This window comes from Saimiri boliviensis, chromosome 2 (assembly GCF_048565385.1).
Source record: "Saimiri boliviensis isolate mSaiBol1 chromosome 2, mSaiBol1.pri, whole genome shotgun sequence".
Taxonomy (NCBI): Eukaryota; Metazoa; Chordata; class Mammalia; order Primates; family Cebidae; genus Saimiri; species Saimiri boliviensis.
The window spans coordinates 142,270,786-142,292,025 of NC_133450.1; the positions used below are offsets into that span (position 1 = coordinate 142,270,786).

Below are 21,240 nucleotides of genomic sequence, written 5' to 3' on the forward strand. Positions count from 1 at the left end.
GAAATTATACACATTGTGAACCTGGCTTCAAACAAGAGGGAAGAGAAAGCATTCCTTCCTGTCAGACCCTTTTCACTCTGTCACATAATCTAACTAAAAATAAACTACAGGCGCAGGAACTGGCAGCCTTCAGTTTGGAACAAGTCTAGTGCACCCAACCGCGGGCCCTGTCTCCTGCCACTTCCCGACCACAGGTCAGCCCTCGCGGCTCGGGGCCCCCCTCCAGGGACGCGGTGCACACAGTCCCCACGGGGCGGATGTCCCGTGACAAGGCTCGCTGCTCTTTGGGAGGTGGTGGATGCTATCGGAAGAGCCCTGGCCCAGCTGTCAGGGGCTGTAGCACAGTCCTGGCTCCTGTGTGGCTCTGAGGGAGGCGTGTGGCCTCTCTGGACCTCAGTTTCCTAATATTTAATTGTGCGACCTTCATGCCAGCTGCCAGCTCCTGCCTTCTATGTCTTGATTTTGTCTAATCCTTACACCTAGGAGCGCCATTGTCAGTGAGGAAACTGAGGCACAGAGCCTGAGTCACTCATTCCGTGTCCTCGGCTGATGAGTGACAGGTTTCAACCCTGACTTCTCCCTCCTTCACCCCGAGGCTCTGCTGTCTCCCCTCACCACTCCCTACTCAGTCACCTGGCTCCTGCCCCATTGTCCTGCTGAAATGGTCCTTAGGAGACCACAGAGGCCTCCCCTTCCCCCTGCCCTGCTGTCACATCTCAGCCATTTTCCAGCCTTGGTCCAGCTGAGTCCTCCTGCCCTGCCTGACGCTGCCAACTGTTGTCTGCCCAGAGTCTGCCTCTTTGCCTCTGCACTTACCAGCCATGTGGTCCTGGGGCAGGTGACCCTCCTTGAGTCTTTCTGTCCTTGTCTGTAAATGAGGACAGTAACCAGACCCACCTTGTTGAGTGAGGATTATGGGAGGTTATGTACGTGAATCATCTCCCACAGGCCCCAGGAAGTCTTCCCTGTGTACTTCTCATCTTCTCACTGATCCTGTCCAGATGTGCTCACCCCATACACTCCTGGCCCTTAAATGTTACCTACTCGTCGTCCCCTTGTTTCAGATCTTTTTTTCCCCGCAGAGGCTGGCTTGAATGTGTCTTCCTATATGTTGCAATAGAAAACACCACTGTATGACAGTCACCCTGTCCTCGGGTGTGATTGTAAACAGCTATTACTGCTTAAACTCGGTTATAATGGGTTTCTACAAGCTTTCACAGTCAGGTTAATATTTCAGTATTAGTCTTATTTCTAACTATTGGGTTTTAAAGGCATTCTGTTACATTTATTTTGACCACAATTTCAGTTCAGTTTATTCTCTGATTACAGCGAAGAAAAATGCTGTAAATGTAGTAGCAGAACGTGACGCACGTCTTTGTAAGAACTCCATGACACTGTATTATCCAGAGACATTGCCATTGTGGTACCGAAGGAATTGCAACAGGGAAGTGTGGGTTTATTAGGAATTGTTTTATTGTTGTTGCTTTGGTTAAAATCCTGTCTTAAGAAACATTGTTTCACTCTTTAATTTTCATGACCATTCTTCTTATGTATGATTGAACATCTACAGATTTTCTCCTCTGATCTTCTGATCCATTGGTAAAATTGCTGTCTTTAAACAGTTATCAGGATTCAACATCTGAAACTGATTTTCAACCTTTGGCATTTTCCATGTGGCTTAGTGTAGGGAGAGACCTCCCTCTGATACCCGGGTCTGTGTGGGCTGCAGAAAGCTGCTGGTCTAAGCCTAGATGGCAGACGTTGACCAGGCTCTGCCCTGGGTTTGGGTTTTGTAGGGTCAGAAATGTGTTTACGAGTTTTTTCGGTTCATAAAGAGTTATCTGGCTGTCATCCCAGCCTTCACTGTGGGACCAGGATGGCTGCATAGACTTTGCTGGGCTCTGCTCCCAAGGGCTGAGTCCTGAAGCCCTCAGGAGCCCATGAGGAGGCCAGTTGCTTTAAGCTGCTTGGGGGTTACTGAGAAGCTGCCTCGAGAGCTTTCCCTGCTTCGTGTTGTTGAGTGTGATGGTGGGGTTTTCCCTGTCCGTCGGCAAACTGCTGTATCATACACCTCATTTGCCATCAGAGCAGGAGGGTGTATAGTTCTTTTTTTCCCCATGAAAACAACACAGAACAAAGCCTCACTTTTAAAAATGCCATGATATTTTGCCACCGTTATGAAAATCTGTCAGCGCCGTATCTAATCTTCTGGTGCATAGAATATCAAAACAAGTACTATTGAAGGGATTGTACTTCTGTTAATACAAAAATGTCAGCTTCGCAGTCTCAGAACCAGCTGCCATCAGCCTCTTCCCAAATGGGAAAGAAAAATAATAGTAATAAAGTTTCTTTTCCCTCTCTGCTGTTACTGTTCTTTCAGGCCTGGCCTTCATAAGAAAACCCAGAGTAAACACAGCCTTGCTGAAATCCTGCGTTCGGAATACTCAAGCGGCATGGAGCCTGGCGTCACCAAGGTCAGACAGCAAAACGCACCCCGGGAGCCAGGCGGCCGGCCCCTGCCACCCCCTCTGCAGCCAACACCCTGCTTTGGCCGTGGGAAAACATTAAAATGGAGAAAAACCCAAAAAGGTTTACTGTGGGACAGCAAGACTTCCCAGAAAGTTTAAAATCTCTCCGTGTCTTCGAGTGGATCCTGGAAGCCCTGGGTGGCAGTGGATTGATGTCCTGTTCTTGTCGGAGGAGCCTTGTGAAAAATAACTGCCGCCTTTCCCTGAATACCGCGTCCCCAGGAATCAGAGGGGCCACAGCCCTTCTCCTCCGTGGGAGGCCCTGGAGCCTGATAGAAAGCAGTCGGGGGGGCGGGGTGGGTAGGGGGGGCGGGCCCGCACCACAGAGACTGGCCGGCTCCTGACGGAAGGGGTCTGTGTTTTGTATTGAACCCATTGGTGCCAGGCACTCCCTTCACCCAGGTGCTGACGTGCCGGGGATGAGGTGGCACCCAGGACTTGATGTAAGAACATCCCTCGCATCAGCCTGGAAGGGGGTTGATTGCTGCCCTTAACTGCGTTCTGAAGTCTCACTGTGTGACTTCAGCCTGCCTGTCAGTGCACATATTGGCATGAATTTTGTGAATTAGGGTGTTAAAAACTGGAATTGAATTTGTACGAAAAGAAGAAAACATATTTATCAGTAATTATTTTCTTGATGTTGGAATGTACTGTGCAAAAGGACCAAAAGTTTTTGGTTTGGGTCAAAAAATACGAATGTGTTTTCAGGCTCTCGGGCTGTCTTTCTTCTTCTGGAAACACGATGTTGCATTTACATGCGTTGCTCCCTCTTTCATGTCCACAGAAAACTCACTCTCTCAGGCCTAATTGATTTACTGTTGCCTTTTTATTATTTGCCTTTGAAGTCAAAAGGCACCAGCATCCCGAGCTTTTTTGCCCTATCGAATCCCGTCTTGTCTTCAAGAAAGGTCTGGGGGTCTTTGTATTGTGACCCAGGCCACAGCTGCCCAACCCCCCCCCCCCGCATTGTGTTTTCTGGGAGGTTTGAAAGAGGCCCCCCAGAGCGTATTGATTTCCCAATAAATGTAAGATTTGGGCACTCACAGAGGGGTCCAGAAAAGAAAGGATTGAAGGCCTCTGCACCTCTGGGCACGTCTCCTGTCCTCCCCGCTGTCTCTCGCCTTCTCACTTTGCTTCTCTGCAGTGACTGTGCAGCTCTCTGTGGTCTCCCCAGGACGATTGTTGAGGCACCAGTTCAGTAGATCCCCCCAGATCCACGACAGGCCTAGGTGGCCACGAGAGGGTGGTGAGAGTTGGCAAGGTGGGCCTTCCTGCCAGGACCAGGGTGAGGGTTAGCGTCCTCGCCTCTGTTCTAGACACAGGTGAATGTCAGTAGGTACCCACACCGGCAAGGACTCCTGCGTGAGGGCGAGGAGGAGCCTAGTGAGACTGGATCCTCTGCAGGTGGAAAAATGGGACCTTCTCAGAGTTGGCTGTCACATACAAATTAACAGGGAATGCTGGTGACGTTTTTAACAATAATAATAAAAACAACGACCCTGCGGCACATGCCAGATTGACTGGGCAAATCTGCCACCTTTCTTTTATTTTGATGTGTAATGGTTCACATGATTTGGATGGGAAAAGGAGGGATCAAACTTTATAGACAAAACCCAGCTGTGTGAAAAACAGGATTAATGCCAGTGATTGGGGATGATCAAAGAGAAACTTTACTTTTTTCCCCCATAGTAGTCATTCCACTAAAGGGCGAATTGGCAGAGTTCTGCATCCCTGGGGGGAAAGAGAAGTGCTAGAATCGTGCAGCGTGTGAGTGATGATCATTCTAAGATCAAAACTTACACACTTAATCTGCTAACTCCTAAGGTGAGGGTTTCTTGCTATAGATAGTATGTGGGCCTGTTTCTAAGCAGAATCAATATATTACCCCAGTTAATAAGGAAACACGGATTTAACAGATTTAAGGTTAATATTGTTTAAATTTAAATAATCTTAAAATAAATCTCTTTATGGCTCTTGACAGATTATACATTTCAGGCATCAATTAGGCAAAGCTTTAGCCTAATTCCACTGTACATATTCTAATTTTTGTGTGTATGTTTGACGGTGCCCCTTCTGAAAACTTCCCAAACTCACCATGTCTGTATGTCGTAAGTCTTGTTCCCATATTTAAAGCCACGCAGATTTTGGACGCTTAATAGAATGTTGTGGCCTAAAAGCATTTTCCCCCAAGTGGGGCTCGTGGAATGTTTTTTTGGAATCCAAAACATCCTCACGTTTGCTGCAGCCTTAGCGGTAGAAGGACCCCATTCTCAGGCACTGAAGGGCAGAGGGTCCTTAGTGAGAGATTAAGTCAGTGCTAATGTGGGGCAGACAGCCCTGTCCACTCTTAGACAAGCAATGAGCCAACCAAACAAATCTCAGCAAAGGACTTTTGTTTAAAAAACAAAGCCCAGTGGGTTACTTTGATTTTTTTTCTTTTCCCCTGGAGTGAAGGGAGGTGAACTTTAGGGAAGAGGGTGAATAGGGAAATAAGACCTTTCAGAGCAGGTATATCCTAAACTGCTAGGGGCCTCCCCCGCTTAGCCCTTCAGCTCTTCAGTACACAGTCAGTGGAAGCCATTAAAATCCGACCATGGCTTCGTAGAGACCGGAGTGTAAGGCTTTTCCACTAGAGAAGTTGCCCTGCTTGAAAAGGGTCTTGTTAAACCTCCCCCTTGACTATTACACATTCTCTCTTAATCTGCTCCATAGTAGGAAGAATTCAGAGGAAGGCCTGTCGGTGTGGGGTTAGTGGGGTACCCTTAAAATCAGCTCAAGTTCTCAATTTGCCCCGTCCTCAATTTCCCTTGCGACTCAGGGCCAGCAGGGAGCTCTAAACTTCTTTTCAACTTCGTTGCCCCCACCCTGTAGAGTGGGCGTTTGTAAGGGGGAATGGATCAGTGGCGGAGCGGGGGAAGATGCCTTCTCAGCCCTCTCCTATTGTCAGGCCTGTTGGGGTCCCACATTCATTCTTTTTTTTTCCTTACGTGAGAGCTCGCCCAGCCTCAGGGTTGGGAACAGAAACCAATTTAGCTTTCTAAGTGGATGGAAGGCAGGAGCCCACCTTGCTGCAAAGGTTGTGAAGTTATTATTACAGATGGGATGTGCAGGACAATTTAAAATATTCTAATTATAAACTTGTAGGGAAGCCTTGTTCTTCATTAATGTAAGATATGAAATCGCCTCTGAGGTACAAGGACAATTACATAGTTGAGAATGTGTCTGTGATTTACACTGCCACTGTGTAAATGTGAGGGTGGTTGCTGCAGCCTCTCTCCTTCACTTTCACAAAATGAAAAGCACACCAGTGCAAGTTGTCCTTTGATAGATTTTTAATATGATTTTAAAGAGTTTTGTTTGGTCTCATTCTTATTCAATGAGATTAATTTAAAGCACTTATCCCCTGGGTTTAAGTCAATCCATGTAGGATTTGGGCAGGGTTTGTTGCATGGGGGGTTTTGTTTGCAGGAGGCTATGAGAGACTCCTTTCCCACTTCATTAACCCTGAGTTGGGGACAGTCTCCCCTCGCCCCCCACCAGAACCAGAGCTGGGGATTTACCAACCCCCATTCACATGCAAAAGAACTCGAAAGCCGAGGGGCTCCTTGACTTAATTAGCTGCTGTGCATTTTGCAAAATTAGAATAATACCCTGGCCATCCCGGGAAAGGAAGCTGATGTGCGAGGGTGTTTGGGGGCAGGGTGGAAGCAGTAGCTGACCTGGCTGTGGGTCTGCTGTTGGAGAGGGGTTATAGTCTGATCACGGCCCCCATCTTCAAAGAAACCCTGCCCCCAAACTAGAGGGGCCACGGCTTGCCGGCCCCCAAACTTCCCAGCTCTGAGGGTTGGTGAGCTGCAGGTGGTGTTTGGGAGGGGAGCACCTGCGCCCACCTCCCCAGAGAGGGAACAGTCTCAGGTGACTGTGGCCCTTTGAACGTGGACTGGAAGTCTGGAGTCTGACTCGGGACTTAAACCCCTCTCCCCTGAGATGCTAGAGCTGCGGCCTGGGGCAGCCAGAAGAGATGGGGCAGACGCTGGGATCTGGCTCCCTTCTGGGTCTCATTTCCAACCTACTCCCGGGGTACAGGGGGAGTGAGAAGATGTTGGAGTTGGGGGGTTACCCGATGTGGCGTCTGGTTCGCAGCGAAGGCGCGCGGAGTCCTGCCTGGTGCGGGAGGCCGGGAGGCCGGAGCCGCCTTGGCGCCCGCGAGCGTCGGGAGCCCGAGCGCGGCCGGGCGCTCGGCGGAGGGTGGGAGTGATGGGGGGAGCAGCCTCGGAGCCCATCTGTCGGCCCGCGCCCGGCAGGCCGGTCACCAGCTGCCGGGGCCCTTGACGCGGCCAGATGAGTCGGCTCGGCGAGGGCCCCGCAGCCGACCGAGGCCCTTAGCGGACCCCCGCCCGGGCCCTGGGGACCGTCTGGGAGCCGCGAGGAACCAGATGGAGCCGAGGGGGAGGAGGGGAGAAACGGGCTCGCCTCGCCGTAGAGATGGGAAGACTGAGGCCAGGGAAGGGGAGAGCCCCGCCTCAGCGAGTCTCGTCTGGGCCCCCGCGCAGGTCCACTGCTCCGGGGAAGAGAAGGGGGACAAGAATGTTTTGTTATTGAGAATGGAAGGAAACCGAGTGCCCAGGAGAGGGATGGGAGAGGGTTTGAGTGCGGACCGAGCGACGGGAGCGCGGACAGGCGCCTGGTCATTTGTAAGAAGTTTATTTCGACATTTAAAAAAGAGAGAACCCGAGAGGCCTGGGTGCCCCGGGACCCGGGCTGAGGCTGGGGGTGGGGTCGGGGTGGGTGAGCAAGCACCCTCGGCCCCTTCCTGCCCCGCCTGGGAGGGGGGAGGGCACAGGCCACAGACTCACTAATCCACGGACACGGTCACGGGCTCATGGGTCACGAATAAATAACTTCATATACACTTTGCACACGGTATGTACAGCTCAGCCGCCGGCCCTGGCGCTCAAGGGGCAAGGAGACGCGACGGGGCTCCGCACTCCCCTTCTCTCCCTGGCAGGGGCGCGGGGAGAGGGGCTGTTCTCCTGGAGAGTGGAAGGGGCTTGGGAAAGAGCGAAGCCTGGGAATCAGTCGCACCCGCTCCTGGGCAGAAAGGGGCGCCTAGGGGAGCCGGCAGAGACTGGGGGCGGGGAGGGGCAGAGACACGTAGTTACACCCGGCGGGTGGGGGTGGCTCCCGGACGGAGCGGCCGAGAAAGAGGACGCCGAGGGGGGCTGGGGAGATGCAGTCCGGGGTCCGGGGTCCGGGCCTCAGTGGACTTGGCATTTGGCCCTTCAGGGGACACTGGGCTGGGGCGCCAGGGAGGGCCGGGCAGGAACCCCTCCCAGGAAGGGGCGTCGAACCCGCGCCCTCCGAAAGGCGGGCAGAAGGGGCCGCGCCAAGCCCCCAGGAGGAGGCCCCGGAGCGGGCGGGCGCCTCATCGAGGCTGCGCGGCGCGAGGGAGGACCCCGGCGAGCGGGGGCAGCGGCGGGGGCGGCTCGCTGGCGCCCTGGAGTCCGTGGATGAGGATGCGGGGCACCAGAGGTCTCTGGAGAGCGGGCGGAGGCGCGCTGGGGCCGCGGTACAGGTAGAGCGCCGCACCGGGGTCCAGGTTGGAAACCAGACTCTGCGGGTAGAAATAAGGCGACGGGAACATCCGCTGGAGCGCTGAGTAATTGCCTGCCTCCGCCAGCAGCTCCAACCCGACGGCCGTCTGTCGCTTCCATTTAGTCCTGGGAGCCGAAATAAACGCGTAGGGATCAGGACTAGGGCATCCGGCGACCCCAGCCCCTCCCCACTGCTTGGCCCAGAGAGCCTGCAGGGAGGCCAAGAGGGATCATACTCATTTGTAAAGAAATAACGGAGTGCTAGGCACCATCACACGCCTTACACGCATCCTCTCCTTTTGTCTTCCACTGGCCTTCCATGGCTATTATCCCATTTTAGAGAGAGGAAAACTGAGGTCTGGGCCGGTTTTCAAGAAGGCCTCAAAAGCAGGGGAGCCCGCGTTTTAAGCCCTGCTGTCTGACCCCAAATCCCCGGCTCTAACTGCTCCTTACCCTCCCCAGGAGATCGCAGAAGGAGCACTTGGAGCTTCGTAGGGGGGGGGTCCTCCCTGCACGTGCCTCTTTATGTAGGTGGGATCACCCTGGAGAGGGCTGCGGGGATCCAGGGGCTCTGGTCAGGGAAGGGGATGCTGTTGATTCCTCTGCAGGCTGGCCAGGCTGCAAGCTAGCAGAAGGCCTGAAATGGCAACCGGAGAGGATGCGCTCCCGGCTTCTACACTCTGCCGCCCTCCGAACCCAGGTCCAAGTCCTGGGGCAAGCCCTGCCCACTGTCTGGCTCCAAAGTCCAGAGGCCTTGGCCAGCCAACGGGTTTGGAGAAGGCAGGCCTGGACCCCAGGCCCACCTGCCAGGGTGGAGGCTAGGTGGACCAGCCAGGGTCCCACTAAGGTGGGCTCAGCCACACCAGCCCTGTTTCCCTCCCTGAATTATTCATCATCATCATAATTGTGTAATTACTGTAACAGGCCTTAATTATTGATGCCCGGAGCAGTAATCAGTATTTATTATTAATGGGGTGATGTGTTCTGAGGCTTGTTTATGAAAAGCCCCATTCCTGCCTCTGCTAAGAGCATGTGAGTGACTGTGGGGCTAAGTGTGAGTGCATGTGTGACTGTAAGTTGTATCGATGTGTGCATCAGTGTGTCACTGTTTGGTTGCGTGGATGCATGTGTGTTTTGCACATGTGCATCTAAGTCTGGGGAGTGTGTTCAGGAGGGAAATTAGGAAACAGGTTCAAGTCCAGGGCCCCAACACCAACTTCCCAGTCACCCTGTCCCCAAGGAGCAAGGGCTTGGCCAGTTTCCCACTCAGGTTTTGGTACCAGAAGGGCTTCGGAGGCCTGAAGAGACTCGCGGAAGCTCAGAGGCCCCTGTGGCAGCTGCTCGGTCTGGGACAGGCTTTAACACCCCAAGGGCCACTGCCTGGCTGTCCTCTTCACAGACTTCCTAGGAGCGAGACTGTCACCCCTCCCGGGTCCTGGTGCTTCCGAGTCCCAGGCCGGTTCCGGTGGAGGCTCCAGGCAGACCCCCACCCTCTGACTGAGCAAAGGCAGGACTTGGATCTCCAGTGGCCTGGGTATCTGTCCACCCGCCCTGGGGAGGGCTGACTGGACACTGGAGACCAAATGTAGTCTCATCTCTGGCCCTCACTATGGGACTTCGAGCAAGGCCCTCTCCCCTTAGGGCCTCAGTTTCCCCACTTTTACAGAATGGGGGCGGCTCAGGGGCCCTCCCTTAGCACCAACCTGTAGACTCCTGGCTCCCTCCTGGAGCTGTGAGAAAAGGGAAAGTTCCCTTTCTGTCCCCACTCCCGCAGCCGGGCCTCACCTGCGGTTCTGGTACCAGGTCTTGACCTGCGTGTCAGTGAGGTTGAGCGAGGCCGCGAGCTCCATGCGGTCCTGCACGCTCAGGTACTTCTGCCGCTCGAAGCTGCGCTCCAGCTGCGCCAGCTGATGGTCGGTGAAGGCCGTGCGCGCCTTGCGTGGCTTTTTCAGGCGCACCGGGGGACTGTCCCTGGAGCTAGAGATCTCGCGGTCGCCCTCCTCCTTCACTGCGGACACAGCGGCATGTCAGGGCCCGGCCTCGCGGCGGCCGCCGCCGACACCGTCCCGCTCCTGCCCGTGGCGTTTGTGTAACCGCGGCTTCCGACTACGGTGGTTCCACCACACTCAAGCTCACTGGGGCCTCTCGGAGCCGGGACCTCTGGGGCCCCAGGAACAGGGCATGAACCCTGACTACAGAGGACTAAGGCGAGAGCGCCCGAGGCCCGGGCAACTCAGGGGAGAAAGAACCCGAAACTGGAGAGAACTCCAGTCCCTGCGCCGCACGCCGCACTCGGCGCTGCGCCCGCGCTCCCGGGAGGGATAAGCGGAGCCGCGACGATGGACCCGGACCCAGCCTGCCAGAGTAGAGGAGGAGACCCGAGGTTTCTGGCGGAGTGGGCTCCGCGTCTGGGTCCCAATTTCCCCGGCTGTGGCCGTGACAGGAAGGGAGGAAGCTGAAGGCTGGGGTCTGGGGAGAGAAACCTGTGTGGAGGGACAAAAACCTGCTCTCCCCGGAGCCACTCTTTGTCCTGAAGGACAGATCCTTGTACCCCGCCTGGCGTTGCCCCCATATGGATACGAATTCGTAGTGATGATTTCTCCTGGCACTTGCAACTTACACAGGGCGCTGGGCGGAAGGCGCCGGGTCTGAGAGTGCGGAGCACTTGGAGGAATGAGCGACTGTGCCACTCGCTTGCCCCTTGGGCGCAGCGCGCATTGCCCAGGTCTGCGTTTCGTTGTCATTACATTGCCCACTACATTGCTCCTGCTACACCTGCGTGACATCATGTGTTTACACCCCACAGTGGGGACAGAACTGCACCGGAGTCCCAGTTCCTGAGGTCGAAAGATAAACCTCATATGGGTAGTTTCTTTATCCCAGACACTTTTGATCGGCTTGGACTGGACAGAAAACACTTAATCGAACAAGCTCAATGCTCACTCTTGTCTTCCTAAAACGATTATATAATCAACTAGACCACTACCCCAAAATTGGCGGCTCAGACTGGGGCTTTCCCCCAACCTGCTCCCGTTTTTAAAATCTATTTTCCCAACCTACTCCCTTGTCTCTCTCTTTCTCTTTTTTTATGGTGAATTTCATTCTCCGTGGCGTTTGCAGTGACAGGGTTCAGCTGAATGCAAGGTGATTTCTCTCTGCAGGAAACAATAATCCGGTTAATTGAGCCACTAGGGATGGAGACTTTTCACTGGAAAGGCAGCGCTTCGCTGCAAGGAGGGCCCGGCATCCAGCCTGGTGAGCCGGGAGAGTGCACAGAAGAAACGGCAGGCTAAGGCTTTCCACCTACCTCCTCCAGGCTGGAACCAGGCTCTCTCTGGCCTGTGGGCTCCCCATCTTTGGGCATGACCACCGTCAGGAGAAGGGGATGTGTTGGGATGGAGGGACATGAGTCCTGTCTGTGCAGACAGTTTAAATAAGTTTGTGGAAGACATCATCCACATCTCGAACCTGATATCGTAGAACTGTTACTTTTTGACCTAATTTCCTGCATTACTTAACGAAAATCCCCCACTTCTCAAGGATGAGGTCTGTGTTGGGGGTCGGGAGGTGTTGAGTTTGTAGTGTCAGGAAGAATGGCTCAGCTGATGGGGCTTTTCTTCTGTTCCTCCTCCAGCGCAGGCTGGAGCCCTTGGGTGCACGTTCTGTGCCCGCTCTGCCTTGGCCTCCTCCGGGATAGGCTCAACCCAGGGGGCCCTGGCTTCCCAGACTCTGGTCTAGAGGCTACATCTCAGTATCCTCAAGTTCCGGGCCCATCTACCAACCCTGCCTGCTGGGAACAAAACTCTGATGTGGGTTCTCCGTGGACCTTGGATCCAGCCGCTAGTGTCACCGACCGCCTTACTTCAAAGCAGAGTTTCAGCTTCTTTAAATATTATCGAAGGAATATTGTTTGAGGAGCATTTGATAGCAGAAACGGGATGAGGCTGACTTTTCTCTGTGTCCTCCTTAAAGGAAATGACTCAGCTTGGGAGGCGGCAGGAGAGTGGACCAGCTTAAATGCCCACAGACCGGCTCCAGGTGTGTTTCTCAGCTCTGAAAAAGTCCCCTCCACGTTTGAGAAACGCTCCAGACAAGGCCTGTTGGTCTTGCCCTGCTCCTTTCTTCACTATGTGCAAAGGCAGCAGCACCTGCCGTGGGGGTTGGGCAGGACCTTCTACCCCTTTCGCTCCAAACCTATTTAAGCGCTACGTAGACAGCCGGCCCTCATCACCTCCCGATCAGATATCCTCAGAGACAGGAGAAGAAAATTGATATTCTAATTATCTTAAACGAAATCTCTCCTCAAAATCCTTCCTGGGGGCAAAGAAATAAAAGGAGGCAAGGGCCAAACTGTTTTACCACCGCCAGTTCCAGCCGTTAGCATGGACAGTGGAAGATTCGTCCCCTTTGCTCTAACTAAAGAGGGGCCGTTCTTGTTGCAATGGTAAATAAGAGCCATGATATTATGAATATATATTTACATTGACGTTCCCCTCCCTCCTCCTCCCCCTTCCCCTTGCCTGTCTCTCTTCAGGGTAAGTTTTCTTTGCCTTTCTAAGCAGGCCCCCAGGGAAGAGCAAGGGCCACTGGGCCCAGGTGCCGGCCTGTGGGCACCCACATGCCTCTGGATCTCCTCCTGGCTGCTCCGCTAAACCTGCCTATTTTCCAGGCATGGTCAGCACAGCCTGGCTGAAGGAGGCTAAGCCATTTGTGTGGAGGAAATCAAGAAAATTGGATGTGCAACAGGACCGACTGGTTTCGGTTTGGAGTCAGGACATATCCACAAATGAATTCTTCGTTGGGAGGAGCGCGTTAAATGAGCCTTCCTAAATTTTTGTGAAGACTTGGTCCAAATAGGGACCGGGAGTTATGAGAGATTGGGGAGGTAGGGCAAGACAATAAAGAAGTTGCCCTTACAGGGAGATTTTGTCTCTTGAAAAGATTTCTGGGAATCAATTACATGCTTGAAAAAGCTCTGAACAGCCTCTGCCCACTCCCAGTGTTCTGCTAGATGGGGATGCAGGGCTGTCTCCTATGAAGCCCTCATACTCCTCCTCACCTTCTGCCCCTTGATGTCTTCCTTAGAAAGAACTTTGTGCCTGTGGCTTTGAGAAACAGCTAAAGTGGAGGTAGTGGCTGGGGGTCAGAAACAAAATTAAAGCATTCTTTTTTTCCTTCTTCCCTTTCTCTTCTTCATTCCTTCCTTTGGGACCCGCCCTTCCTTCTTTCCTTCCTTCCTTCCTTCCTTCCTTCCTTCCCTTTTCTTTCTTTCTTTTTCTTTTTCTTTCTTACCTTCCTTCCTTTTAACCCTGATCTCATCTCCTTGGTTAAGATGGTATGAAAATGGAATTAACACAACAAAGATTCACAGAGGTGAAAGAAAAGTGGAGGGGCAACAACCCCAGTGTATCGGGAGACAGGACTGGTTACTCAGGAATCCCTGGAGCTTGCACAAAACCTGGAGTTGGTTGCTCAGGGCACTTAAAGTCAAATTCAATGAGAGCCGTTGAGGGTGCCGGGTACTCTGCTCTCCACCAGCCCCCCTGACCTGCTCCCAGGAAGCTGCCTGGCTGAGGTTTCTGCTTTGAAGTGAGTGCCTCTTTGCATGACTCACAGGACCGGATCACACGGGGCCCATTGGGAGGAAAAGCCCAGTTTCTCTTCCTGTCTGGAAATGTAGATTAAAAGGAAGAAAATTCTGACTGTTCTTAAGGCTCCAGCTGAAAATTTTCTGCTGTATTTTCACTCTTATAAAGCAGAAGACTTTGGGTCTTCCATTGCTTCTGCAAGGTTTCTTCCTAGAGAACCACTGGCCTGATTGGAACCTGCTCCTGTCCACCAGCACTGCTGGAAGGGCAGGGGTCCCAGACAAAGTTTAGAAAGTTTGCTTTGTGCATTTTGGGGGATCTCTCCTTGGGCACACAGTATCCCTCCCCTGCCCCCACTTTCTCCACCAGACTCTTTGTTGCTCAAAGGCATAACCACAGGACTGGCTGAAAGGTTTGGAGAAGACCCACTGCTCAATCTGAGCCCTAGGGGAGACCCCAGGCGAGTGAGTGCATGTCTCACCATGTGCACTCATTTTGAATGCCAGTTTGTAAATACATAACATCCCCCCAAGTTTTCACCTTCTGCTTTCTTACCTTTATACTCTGAGTCCGACGAGGCGTTGCTGCCACTTTTGTCCAGCTTGTCTCTAAAGTCCTCCCCAGTCTTGGCCGCAAGGCGGCCCCCAGGCTCAGGGGCTGCCGGCTGCCCGCTGCTAGAGTAGGGTGCACAGGCCGCTAGTGGTTTGCAGTCGGCAAGGATGTCCCTGATCAGAAAGGAGGAGGTGACGGTGCGCGACTGGGCCGGGGCTGAGAGCTGCCCGGGCTGCAGGTGGGAGTCCAAACCTGGGCCGGATGCCCCGCCAGGCCGTGGGGTGCCCGTCTCCAGACAGTCCCTTCCTGGAGAGGCTGGCGAAGAGCAGTCGCTGCTGCTCTCTGAGCGTGGACTCAGCTCCAGGGGCGAACGGCAGTCCCCGAGCAAGGGGTCCCCCTTGGGAAGGGCGGGGCTGCCGGCGCGGTGGGAGAGAATGGAGTCGATCCCAAAGCCATTGGAGCCTTCCATAGCCAAGCTGCGACCTGTCCTCCTCAAAAGCTCCCCACCCACCCCCAACCCCAGCCGCCGCTGCCCCTGCCCCTAGCTGCGGGCTGGCATGGGGAAGGCGGGCAGGGAGCCTGCGGGCACCTTGGACGGAGTTCAGCCTTGGGGGAGCCGGGGAGCTCTGGGCCAACCTCCTCTGCGCATTAGATCCAAAAGGGCTCAGTGCGTCTTCTGCAGCATCGCGCCGAGCCGCCGAGCCGAGGGGGGGTGGTGGGAGTGTCAGGGAGGAATGGGAGGGAGGGCGCGCCAAGTTGGGGAGAGCAAAGGGGGAGACGGACGGCCCGAGGGCCCCCTTGGCACAGAAGAAACGCGAGGATGTTGGAACCTAAATAAAGAATGGCTTTTAAAAAATCCAAACCGCACGCTTCTTCCAGGCAAGCGGTGGCCGAGCGCAGCGAGGTCAGCACCGCGGATAGCTGCGGGACCCGGCCGCGCTAGCAACCGGCGGAACGAAGCGCACCTGGCGGCATCAGCACCGCGGAGAGCGGCGGCGGCCGCCCGCGGCTCATGACGCTCCACCTGGTCGGGGAGGTTCTCTCTACGCGCCCTCGCCGCTCCGGGGGCCCGTCAGCACCGTGGACAGCGCCTCCCTGCTCCTTGGCGGCAGCTCTCCGCCGGTCCTCTCGCGCCTTCTCCTCCCCCCCTTCCTTTAAAAAATGAACTTGTGTCACTTTTACTTTGGGTCTGGTGTTTTTTTTTTTTTGTTTCTTTCTTTTTTTTTTTTTTTTTTCGTTGTGTTGTGTTTTTTTTAAAGGGGACTCGCCCACGTGTCCCCGGAGTGATGACGCTGATTGGCTCTGGCCGATTTTGGGGGTGATGTCACGGCTCCGCAAGCCGCTGCCCGATTCCCTTTCAGTTTGATTAAAAGAGACACTGAATTAATTACAGCACAGACCCAACTGTTTACCGGCGATTTCCACACGGTTTGCTTTCATTAGGCCGGTGACGAAGCTCCTAATGAGGGTGATTAGCCGAGGGGGGTACGGCTGGCGGGGAGGGGACCGAGCCGGCTGCCGCTGCGGTGGGCTGGGATGTGCGCTGGGCTTTTTTAGTGCTCCCCGACCCTTTCCCACAATTATCCAAATTATTCGTCTGTCTGGATCCTTTTTCTTCCTCCGTTTTTCTTCCTCCAGCAGCAGAAAGAGACTAAACCCAGCGGAGAAAGAAGTGTGTGTGTGTGTGTGTGTGTGTGTGTGTGTGTGTGTATTTGCAGGCGCCAAGAACCCCTTTTCTAGTGTGGGGAAGAAAATTCAAGTTATGTTATTTGGGGCATTTCTGTTGGGCTCTCGGTGTTTCCCCTGTAGGACAATTTGCAGTCCTGTCTCTCTGCCCTCTTGGGACCCTGTGGGCCTGGAGGGGGTGGGGAAAGCCAGGTGTCTGCCCGGGAAGTGACCAGAACGATGGCTTCACTTCAGGGTGAGGTTGGAGGACTCGGGAAGCTGGTGTCTGGAGCGTTAGGGAGACCTCGAGAAATCCGTGTGGCCCAAGGGAGGCAGCGCAAGGGACAAAGGAAATAGTAAACCCCCTTCCCTCCCCAACCCCAGCTGATGGCCTCTCCCATGGGCACCTCCTGGGGGGCTGGTGCTGTTGTACCTCTGAACAGGACCCGCGCTAGAGCTTCTGAGTGCGAGTGTAGACGCCTGCTAACGGCGTTTGATTCCACGCAGAGCCAGAGCTCGTCCAGGGATGCATTTTCAAGGCAGCTCTGGAAACGTGGCCTTTTCATTGTGAATCAGGTGCCCCCTCGCCCTTCCCGCCCCATCACGGGCTCCAGTTCAGCGCCTTTCTAGGGTCGGCCCCGGGTGTTGGGGCCCAGGACCGCCGGCAGATCCGAAGTGTGTTCCGGGCCTGGATCCTCTCTGCACAGCCCCAGGGATCGCAACCCGGGTCTGCGGCTAAAGGGCCGAGAGAGCGGAGTCCGAACGCCTGCCTGGAGGCCGAGGCCAGGCAGGTCAGAGGCGCATTTTCCCGCCGCACCCCCAGGAAGCCAGGCCTTTCCAGCCCTGCCCGTGAGCCCCTGCCACCACCCCCAGCCCCCAGGAAACTACTCCGGCCCCTAATTCAGCTCAGCGTCCGAGACCGCAGCAAATCGTGAGGCACCCGCATGCCCCCCCAACCCAAAATTCTCCTGCGAGTAGCCCCGCGCGATCGGGTGGGGCAAAAACTTTCTCTTCCCTCGGGCTAGGTCGGAGGTGGCCTCGAGCCCAGCTCCCCGCGCTCTCCCCCTGTGCCGCCAGCAGATTGGAAGCGGCCCCGCCGCCGGCCGGGCTGGGGGTAAGGACGGGCGGCTCCCGGGGGACTGTGGCCCGGCTCGGCTGCAAGCTGTCGGGGAGGCGGGAGGGCGGGAGGCCCAGGCCGGGGATCGGCGGCGGCCGCTGTAGTGGGCGCCTCCCGCGGCGGGCCGGGCCGGGCCGGCCGCTAATTTCAGTTTGGTGGATGGGGCCATAAATCAAGAGGACAACGGGCTGCCCTGGCTCTTCCAGGCCAGCCCCCAGCTTGGCCTCGCTCCTGCTCTGGGCGTCTCTGGAGACCCCACTTCCCTCCCCATGGGCCACTCGACCTCCTGTTTCCAGGCCTGCGCCGGCATCCCCGGAGGAATCTCATCTTCCTTGGAGCACCGAGGTTCTCACTGAAAACGACGGCGAGCCCCCTCCGCCCCACGCCCCTCCTGTCTGCCAGGGCGATGCCCCTGGCCGAGCATCCACGGGACCGCCTGGTTCCCAGAGCGTCGGCATCCTCCTCTGTCCTCCTCTGCCCCGGGCGGTCCCTAGCCGCCCCTCCCCAAGGCGACAAGCAGCTGGCAACGCCAGGGCCTTTTCTGGCCTTTGGCTCTTGAGTTGGGGTTTGGATCCCGGACCCAGCGAAGACAGCGAGGCCTCGGAGCGAGGGGAGCTGCGATCGACTGAGAGCGGCCGGCAGGGAGGGTGGCTCCAACCGCTCGCGGTGGGAAAGAACAACCAAGCCGGACCTCCTGCCGCCCCGGCCGGTTTTGCCCGACTTCTTGGAGCCCAAGAATATTAGCGGGTTGTTAGTACACTATCATTAGTATTAAGTTACCGGCATCTATTGTCATCTAAAATGTGCCCTGCGATTTTTTTCGTTTGAAATTTACTCTAGGATTTAGCCCTCTCTTAATCGTTTTATTATGATTTGGGGATTTGCAGCCCCATGCAGGCGCCTCGTCTCTGATTTTCCCATTTTCGGAGTGGGTCTTGCATCTCACCCTGTCCACAGCCTAAGAGGTTTTTGGGCGCTCACCTGAGCTCCTTTTTAGCTGGGTAGGAGCCCAGGAACTGGCATTTTACTCATATCCAGGGGGTCCTGAGTCACCCTACCTTCCTGCCTTTGGGAAAGAAGCCTGGCTGGTCGGGTGGGATATCAGGGCTTCCAGGTCTAAAGGAGCTGGGGGTGAGCCTCAGCAATAGGCTCAACTTCTCTGAGCCCCTGGTCACACAGCAAAAGTCAGGCCCCTCTCCCCAGCACCCGCTCCCTGACCTCAGCAATTCTTGGTCCCCTCCCCAAGGGCCTGGCAGGGGTGCATTGGGAGCCTCAAAAAAAGAAAATTAGTGTGATAAGGGTGCATCCAGGGCCAGGGTCCCCAGGATCATTCAGTCTTAACCAAGAGCCAGAACTGCCACCCAGTGTCCAAGTTCCATGTTCTCCGGGCTCTCTTTTCTGGCCCCAACTCCTCCCATCCCCAGCTTCCCGCTTCTTGAAATGTGTCGCTTCCAATTCCAGTCCTTGCCTGCCCAGTCCTTTGATGTTGCTTTCTTTTAGACTTTTGGCCTCTTGATGGACTTAGAGCCCTAGCAGGTCCAAGACCTCCCACCCACACCAAGAGAGCCAACCACAGAGAAGCAGCTATTGCTCTTCTCCAAGGGCAGGGGAGGCAGGTGCATGGAGAAGCCCCCAGAAGGCTTTGGCACTGCCCCCACTTTGGACAGCTCATCTCTCTTGCCTAGACCTCGGCTTTTCCCCTGGGTACAAAGGCATTAACATCTGAACGTGGCAGTGAGGGGTGAGGTTGGGAGAGTCCCCATGGTCGTTTAGAAGCCACCTGGCTGTAGATTCCACATCCTTCTTCTCCACCTGGGGCTCCTGGCTTGGGTTGGGCTTTGGGTCAGTGATGGACTTGGGAGAGCCTGAGCCCCTTGCTAGGTCCTGGCTCTTAGCAACTTTCTCCCAGCCCCACCTTCCTCTCCAGGTAACACCTCTCAGCCCTAGAGCTAGCAAATGGGTTGTTTCTGCCAGTTTTTCTCACCTAGCTCCCTGGGCAGAGCCACACAGAGTGATCTGCCCAAAGCTTTTTGAGAATGATCCCAAAGTGCTCTCTTCTCCCTTAGGAATGGTGTCTTAAATGCAGGGCTCATACTAGGGCTGTTCAAGCTTCTGCATAGCTGGGTCTAGGGGTAGCATATGGACTGGGGGTGTTGAAGACAGACTCGGAATTGGTCAGACTTGAGTTTAAATTCTCTAGACTCTAGAATCTAGGGCTGGGACTGAGAAGAAGGAGATGAAGCAGGTCATGTAAGATGTTATATAAAATGATATTTTACTTGTCATGAATTTTTAAATTTTGCTTTAAAAAATGTTGTATTGCCGGGCACGGTGGCTCAAGCCTGTAATCCCAGCACTTTGGGAGGCCGAGGCGGGTGGATCACAAGGTCAAGAGATCGAGACCATCCTGGTCAACATGGTGAAACCCCGTCTCTACTGAAAATACAAAAAATTAGCTGGGCATGGTGGCGTGTGCCTGTAATCCCAGCTACTCAGGAGGCTGAGGCAGGAGAATTGCCTGAATCCAGGAGGCGGAGGTTGCGGTGAGCCGAGATCGAGCCATTGCACTCCAGCCTGGGTAACAAGAGCGAAACTCCATCTCAAAAAAAAAAAAAAAAAAAAATGTTGTATTAAAATATCATTTGTTTTGGTTCCTGAGTTTTTTTGGCATCTCTTGGACTTTGCCCCTGATGTGAGTGCCTCGCCCAACTCATCCTAGTCTGGAATGCACTCTGTGACCTTGAGCAAATCACTTTCTTTCTTTTTTAAAGGCAGGTCACTTTCTGAGCTGTTTTTTTCTTCCAGCCATGGGGTGGGGATGTTGTTGCCCATTTCACACGGTCCGTGTGAGGAATCTTGGCACTTGGCTGCAGTCTTGTAGAATAGCGATTATGTAATTCATAGTAAAACTGCTGTTAATAATAGCTACAGCCTTTCTCCTTTGGCATGTTTGAGCCCTCAGGCTTGTCTCCTTATCCCTCTCTAGAAAAGACAGTACCCACCTTTACCCAGGGTCTTCCTACCAAAACCAGTTTCTAAGGTGGAGTGGGCAAAGGATTTGAATAATGCAGATGCTAGGTCTGGGTTCCATCTCTCTGCTCAGCAAACAGTTGGGTTGGACAAGGATTTGGGCAATTTATGGGCTTCAAGGTCATGCTGTTCTTACATGGGTTTTTTGTTTTGCTTTTTTTTTTTTTTTTTTAAGCTTAAAACCTCACGGAGCTCCTGAAACCAGGAAGATAACATAGTTTTTATTTTCCTCTTTTCATCCTTCCCTTTCTCCCTCCCTTCCTTCCTTTCTCCTCTCCTCCCTCCCTTCCTTCCTCCCTTCCTCCCTTCCTCCCTCCCTTCCCATCGTCTCCTCCTCCCTCCCTTCCTGCCCCTTCCCTCCCTCCCTTCCTTCCCCTCTTACTCTCTCTTCTCCCTCTCACCCTCCTTTTCTTCCTCTTTCCCTCCCCACTCCCTCCTCCCCTGCTTCTTTTTCCCTCCCTCCCTCCCTCCCTCCCTTTTCCCCTCCCTTCCTTTCTAGCACATCCTCCATCCTGTGCATCATGCTAGATGCTGGTGAGTCGTGGAGAGTGTGGCAGAGATGACCCACTCTAATGGAACCCACAGAATGCATTGGTGCCCATGATCTAAATCCCTTGAATAGATAATTTCCCATTTGTGGATTCAAATTTATAAGTTACCTGCATTCAACTCTAGGAACCTGTATAAAAAGCCAACCTAGATTTACTTTTCCTTAATGATGATTTTAAGCATCGAAGGATTTCCCCATGTAAAAATAAGTACAGCAGAAAGAATGATTGGATTCACAAGGATAAATTCAAAAGGTGTTTGGTTGGAGACACAGACCTGGCCACCATGGGGGCACACCTCAGCACTGGGCTGGGGTCAGCGTGCTGCTGCAGCGTTGCGTCTTCTCTGGACTTCTAAATCTGTGGTTTCCAAACCAACACTAGTTGGGGCACTGGGATGGCTGAATTTAAAAAGCGAGACCAACTTTGTCTGGATCCAGGGAGCTCCCTGGGATTAGCACTGGGTTTGTGGCCTGTGAGCAGTGCTTCCAGGAGCCCCTGCTAGGCAGGCAGCAGACGTGCCTGGCCATTTGCCCATGGCTCCCATTCCTCCACAACAGGGAGACTCCAGAACCCTCTTATTTCTTCTGGCCAAGGAAATCATTAATTATATGGTTG

General features: G+C 54.3%; 2 protein-coding genes across 3 annotated transcripts in view; one reads left to right on the forward strand and one right to left on the reverse strand.

Moving 5' to 3' along the window:
* Window positions 1–4,707, forward strand: part of DDX31 (DEAD-box helicase 31) — a 78,776-nt gene extending 74,069 nt beyond the window's left edge. For both annotated transcript variants that reach the window (XM_003935913.4, XM_074394573.1), the window contains one exon: window positions 2,381–4,707. In XM_003935913.4, coding sequence (XP_003935962.2) covers window positions 2,381–2,627 — 247 coding nt within the window. In that variant the 3' untranslated portion in view covers window positions 2,628–4,707. The remainder of the gene's footprint in view (window positions 1–2,380) is intronic.
* Window positions 4,708–6,976: 2,269 nt separating this feature from the next.
* BARHL1 (BarH like homeobox 1) lies at window positions 6,977–15,191 on the reverse strand. Its single transcript, XM_003935918.4, has 3 exons — window positions 14,266–15,191; window positions 9,908–10,130; window positions 6,977–8,248 (listed from the first exon to the last, which is right to left on the reverse strand). Exons 1-3 carry the CDS (start codon window positions 14,729–14,731, stop codon window positions 7,954–7,956), a joined length of 984 nt encoding a protein of 327 aa, XP_003935967.1. The 5' UTR covers window positions 14,732–15,191; the 3' UTR covers window positions 6,977–7,953.
* Between the last annotated feature and the right edge of the window lie 6,049 nt (window positions 15,192–21,240).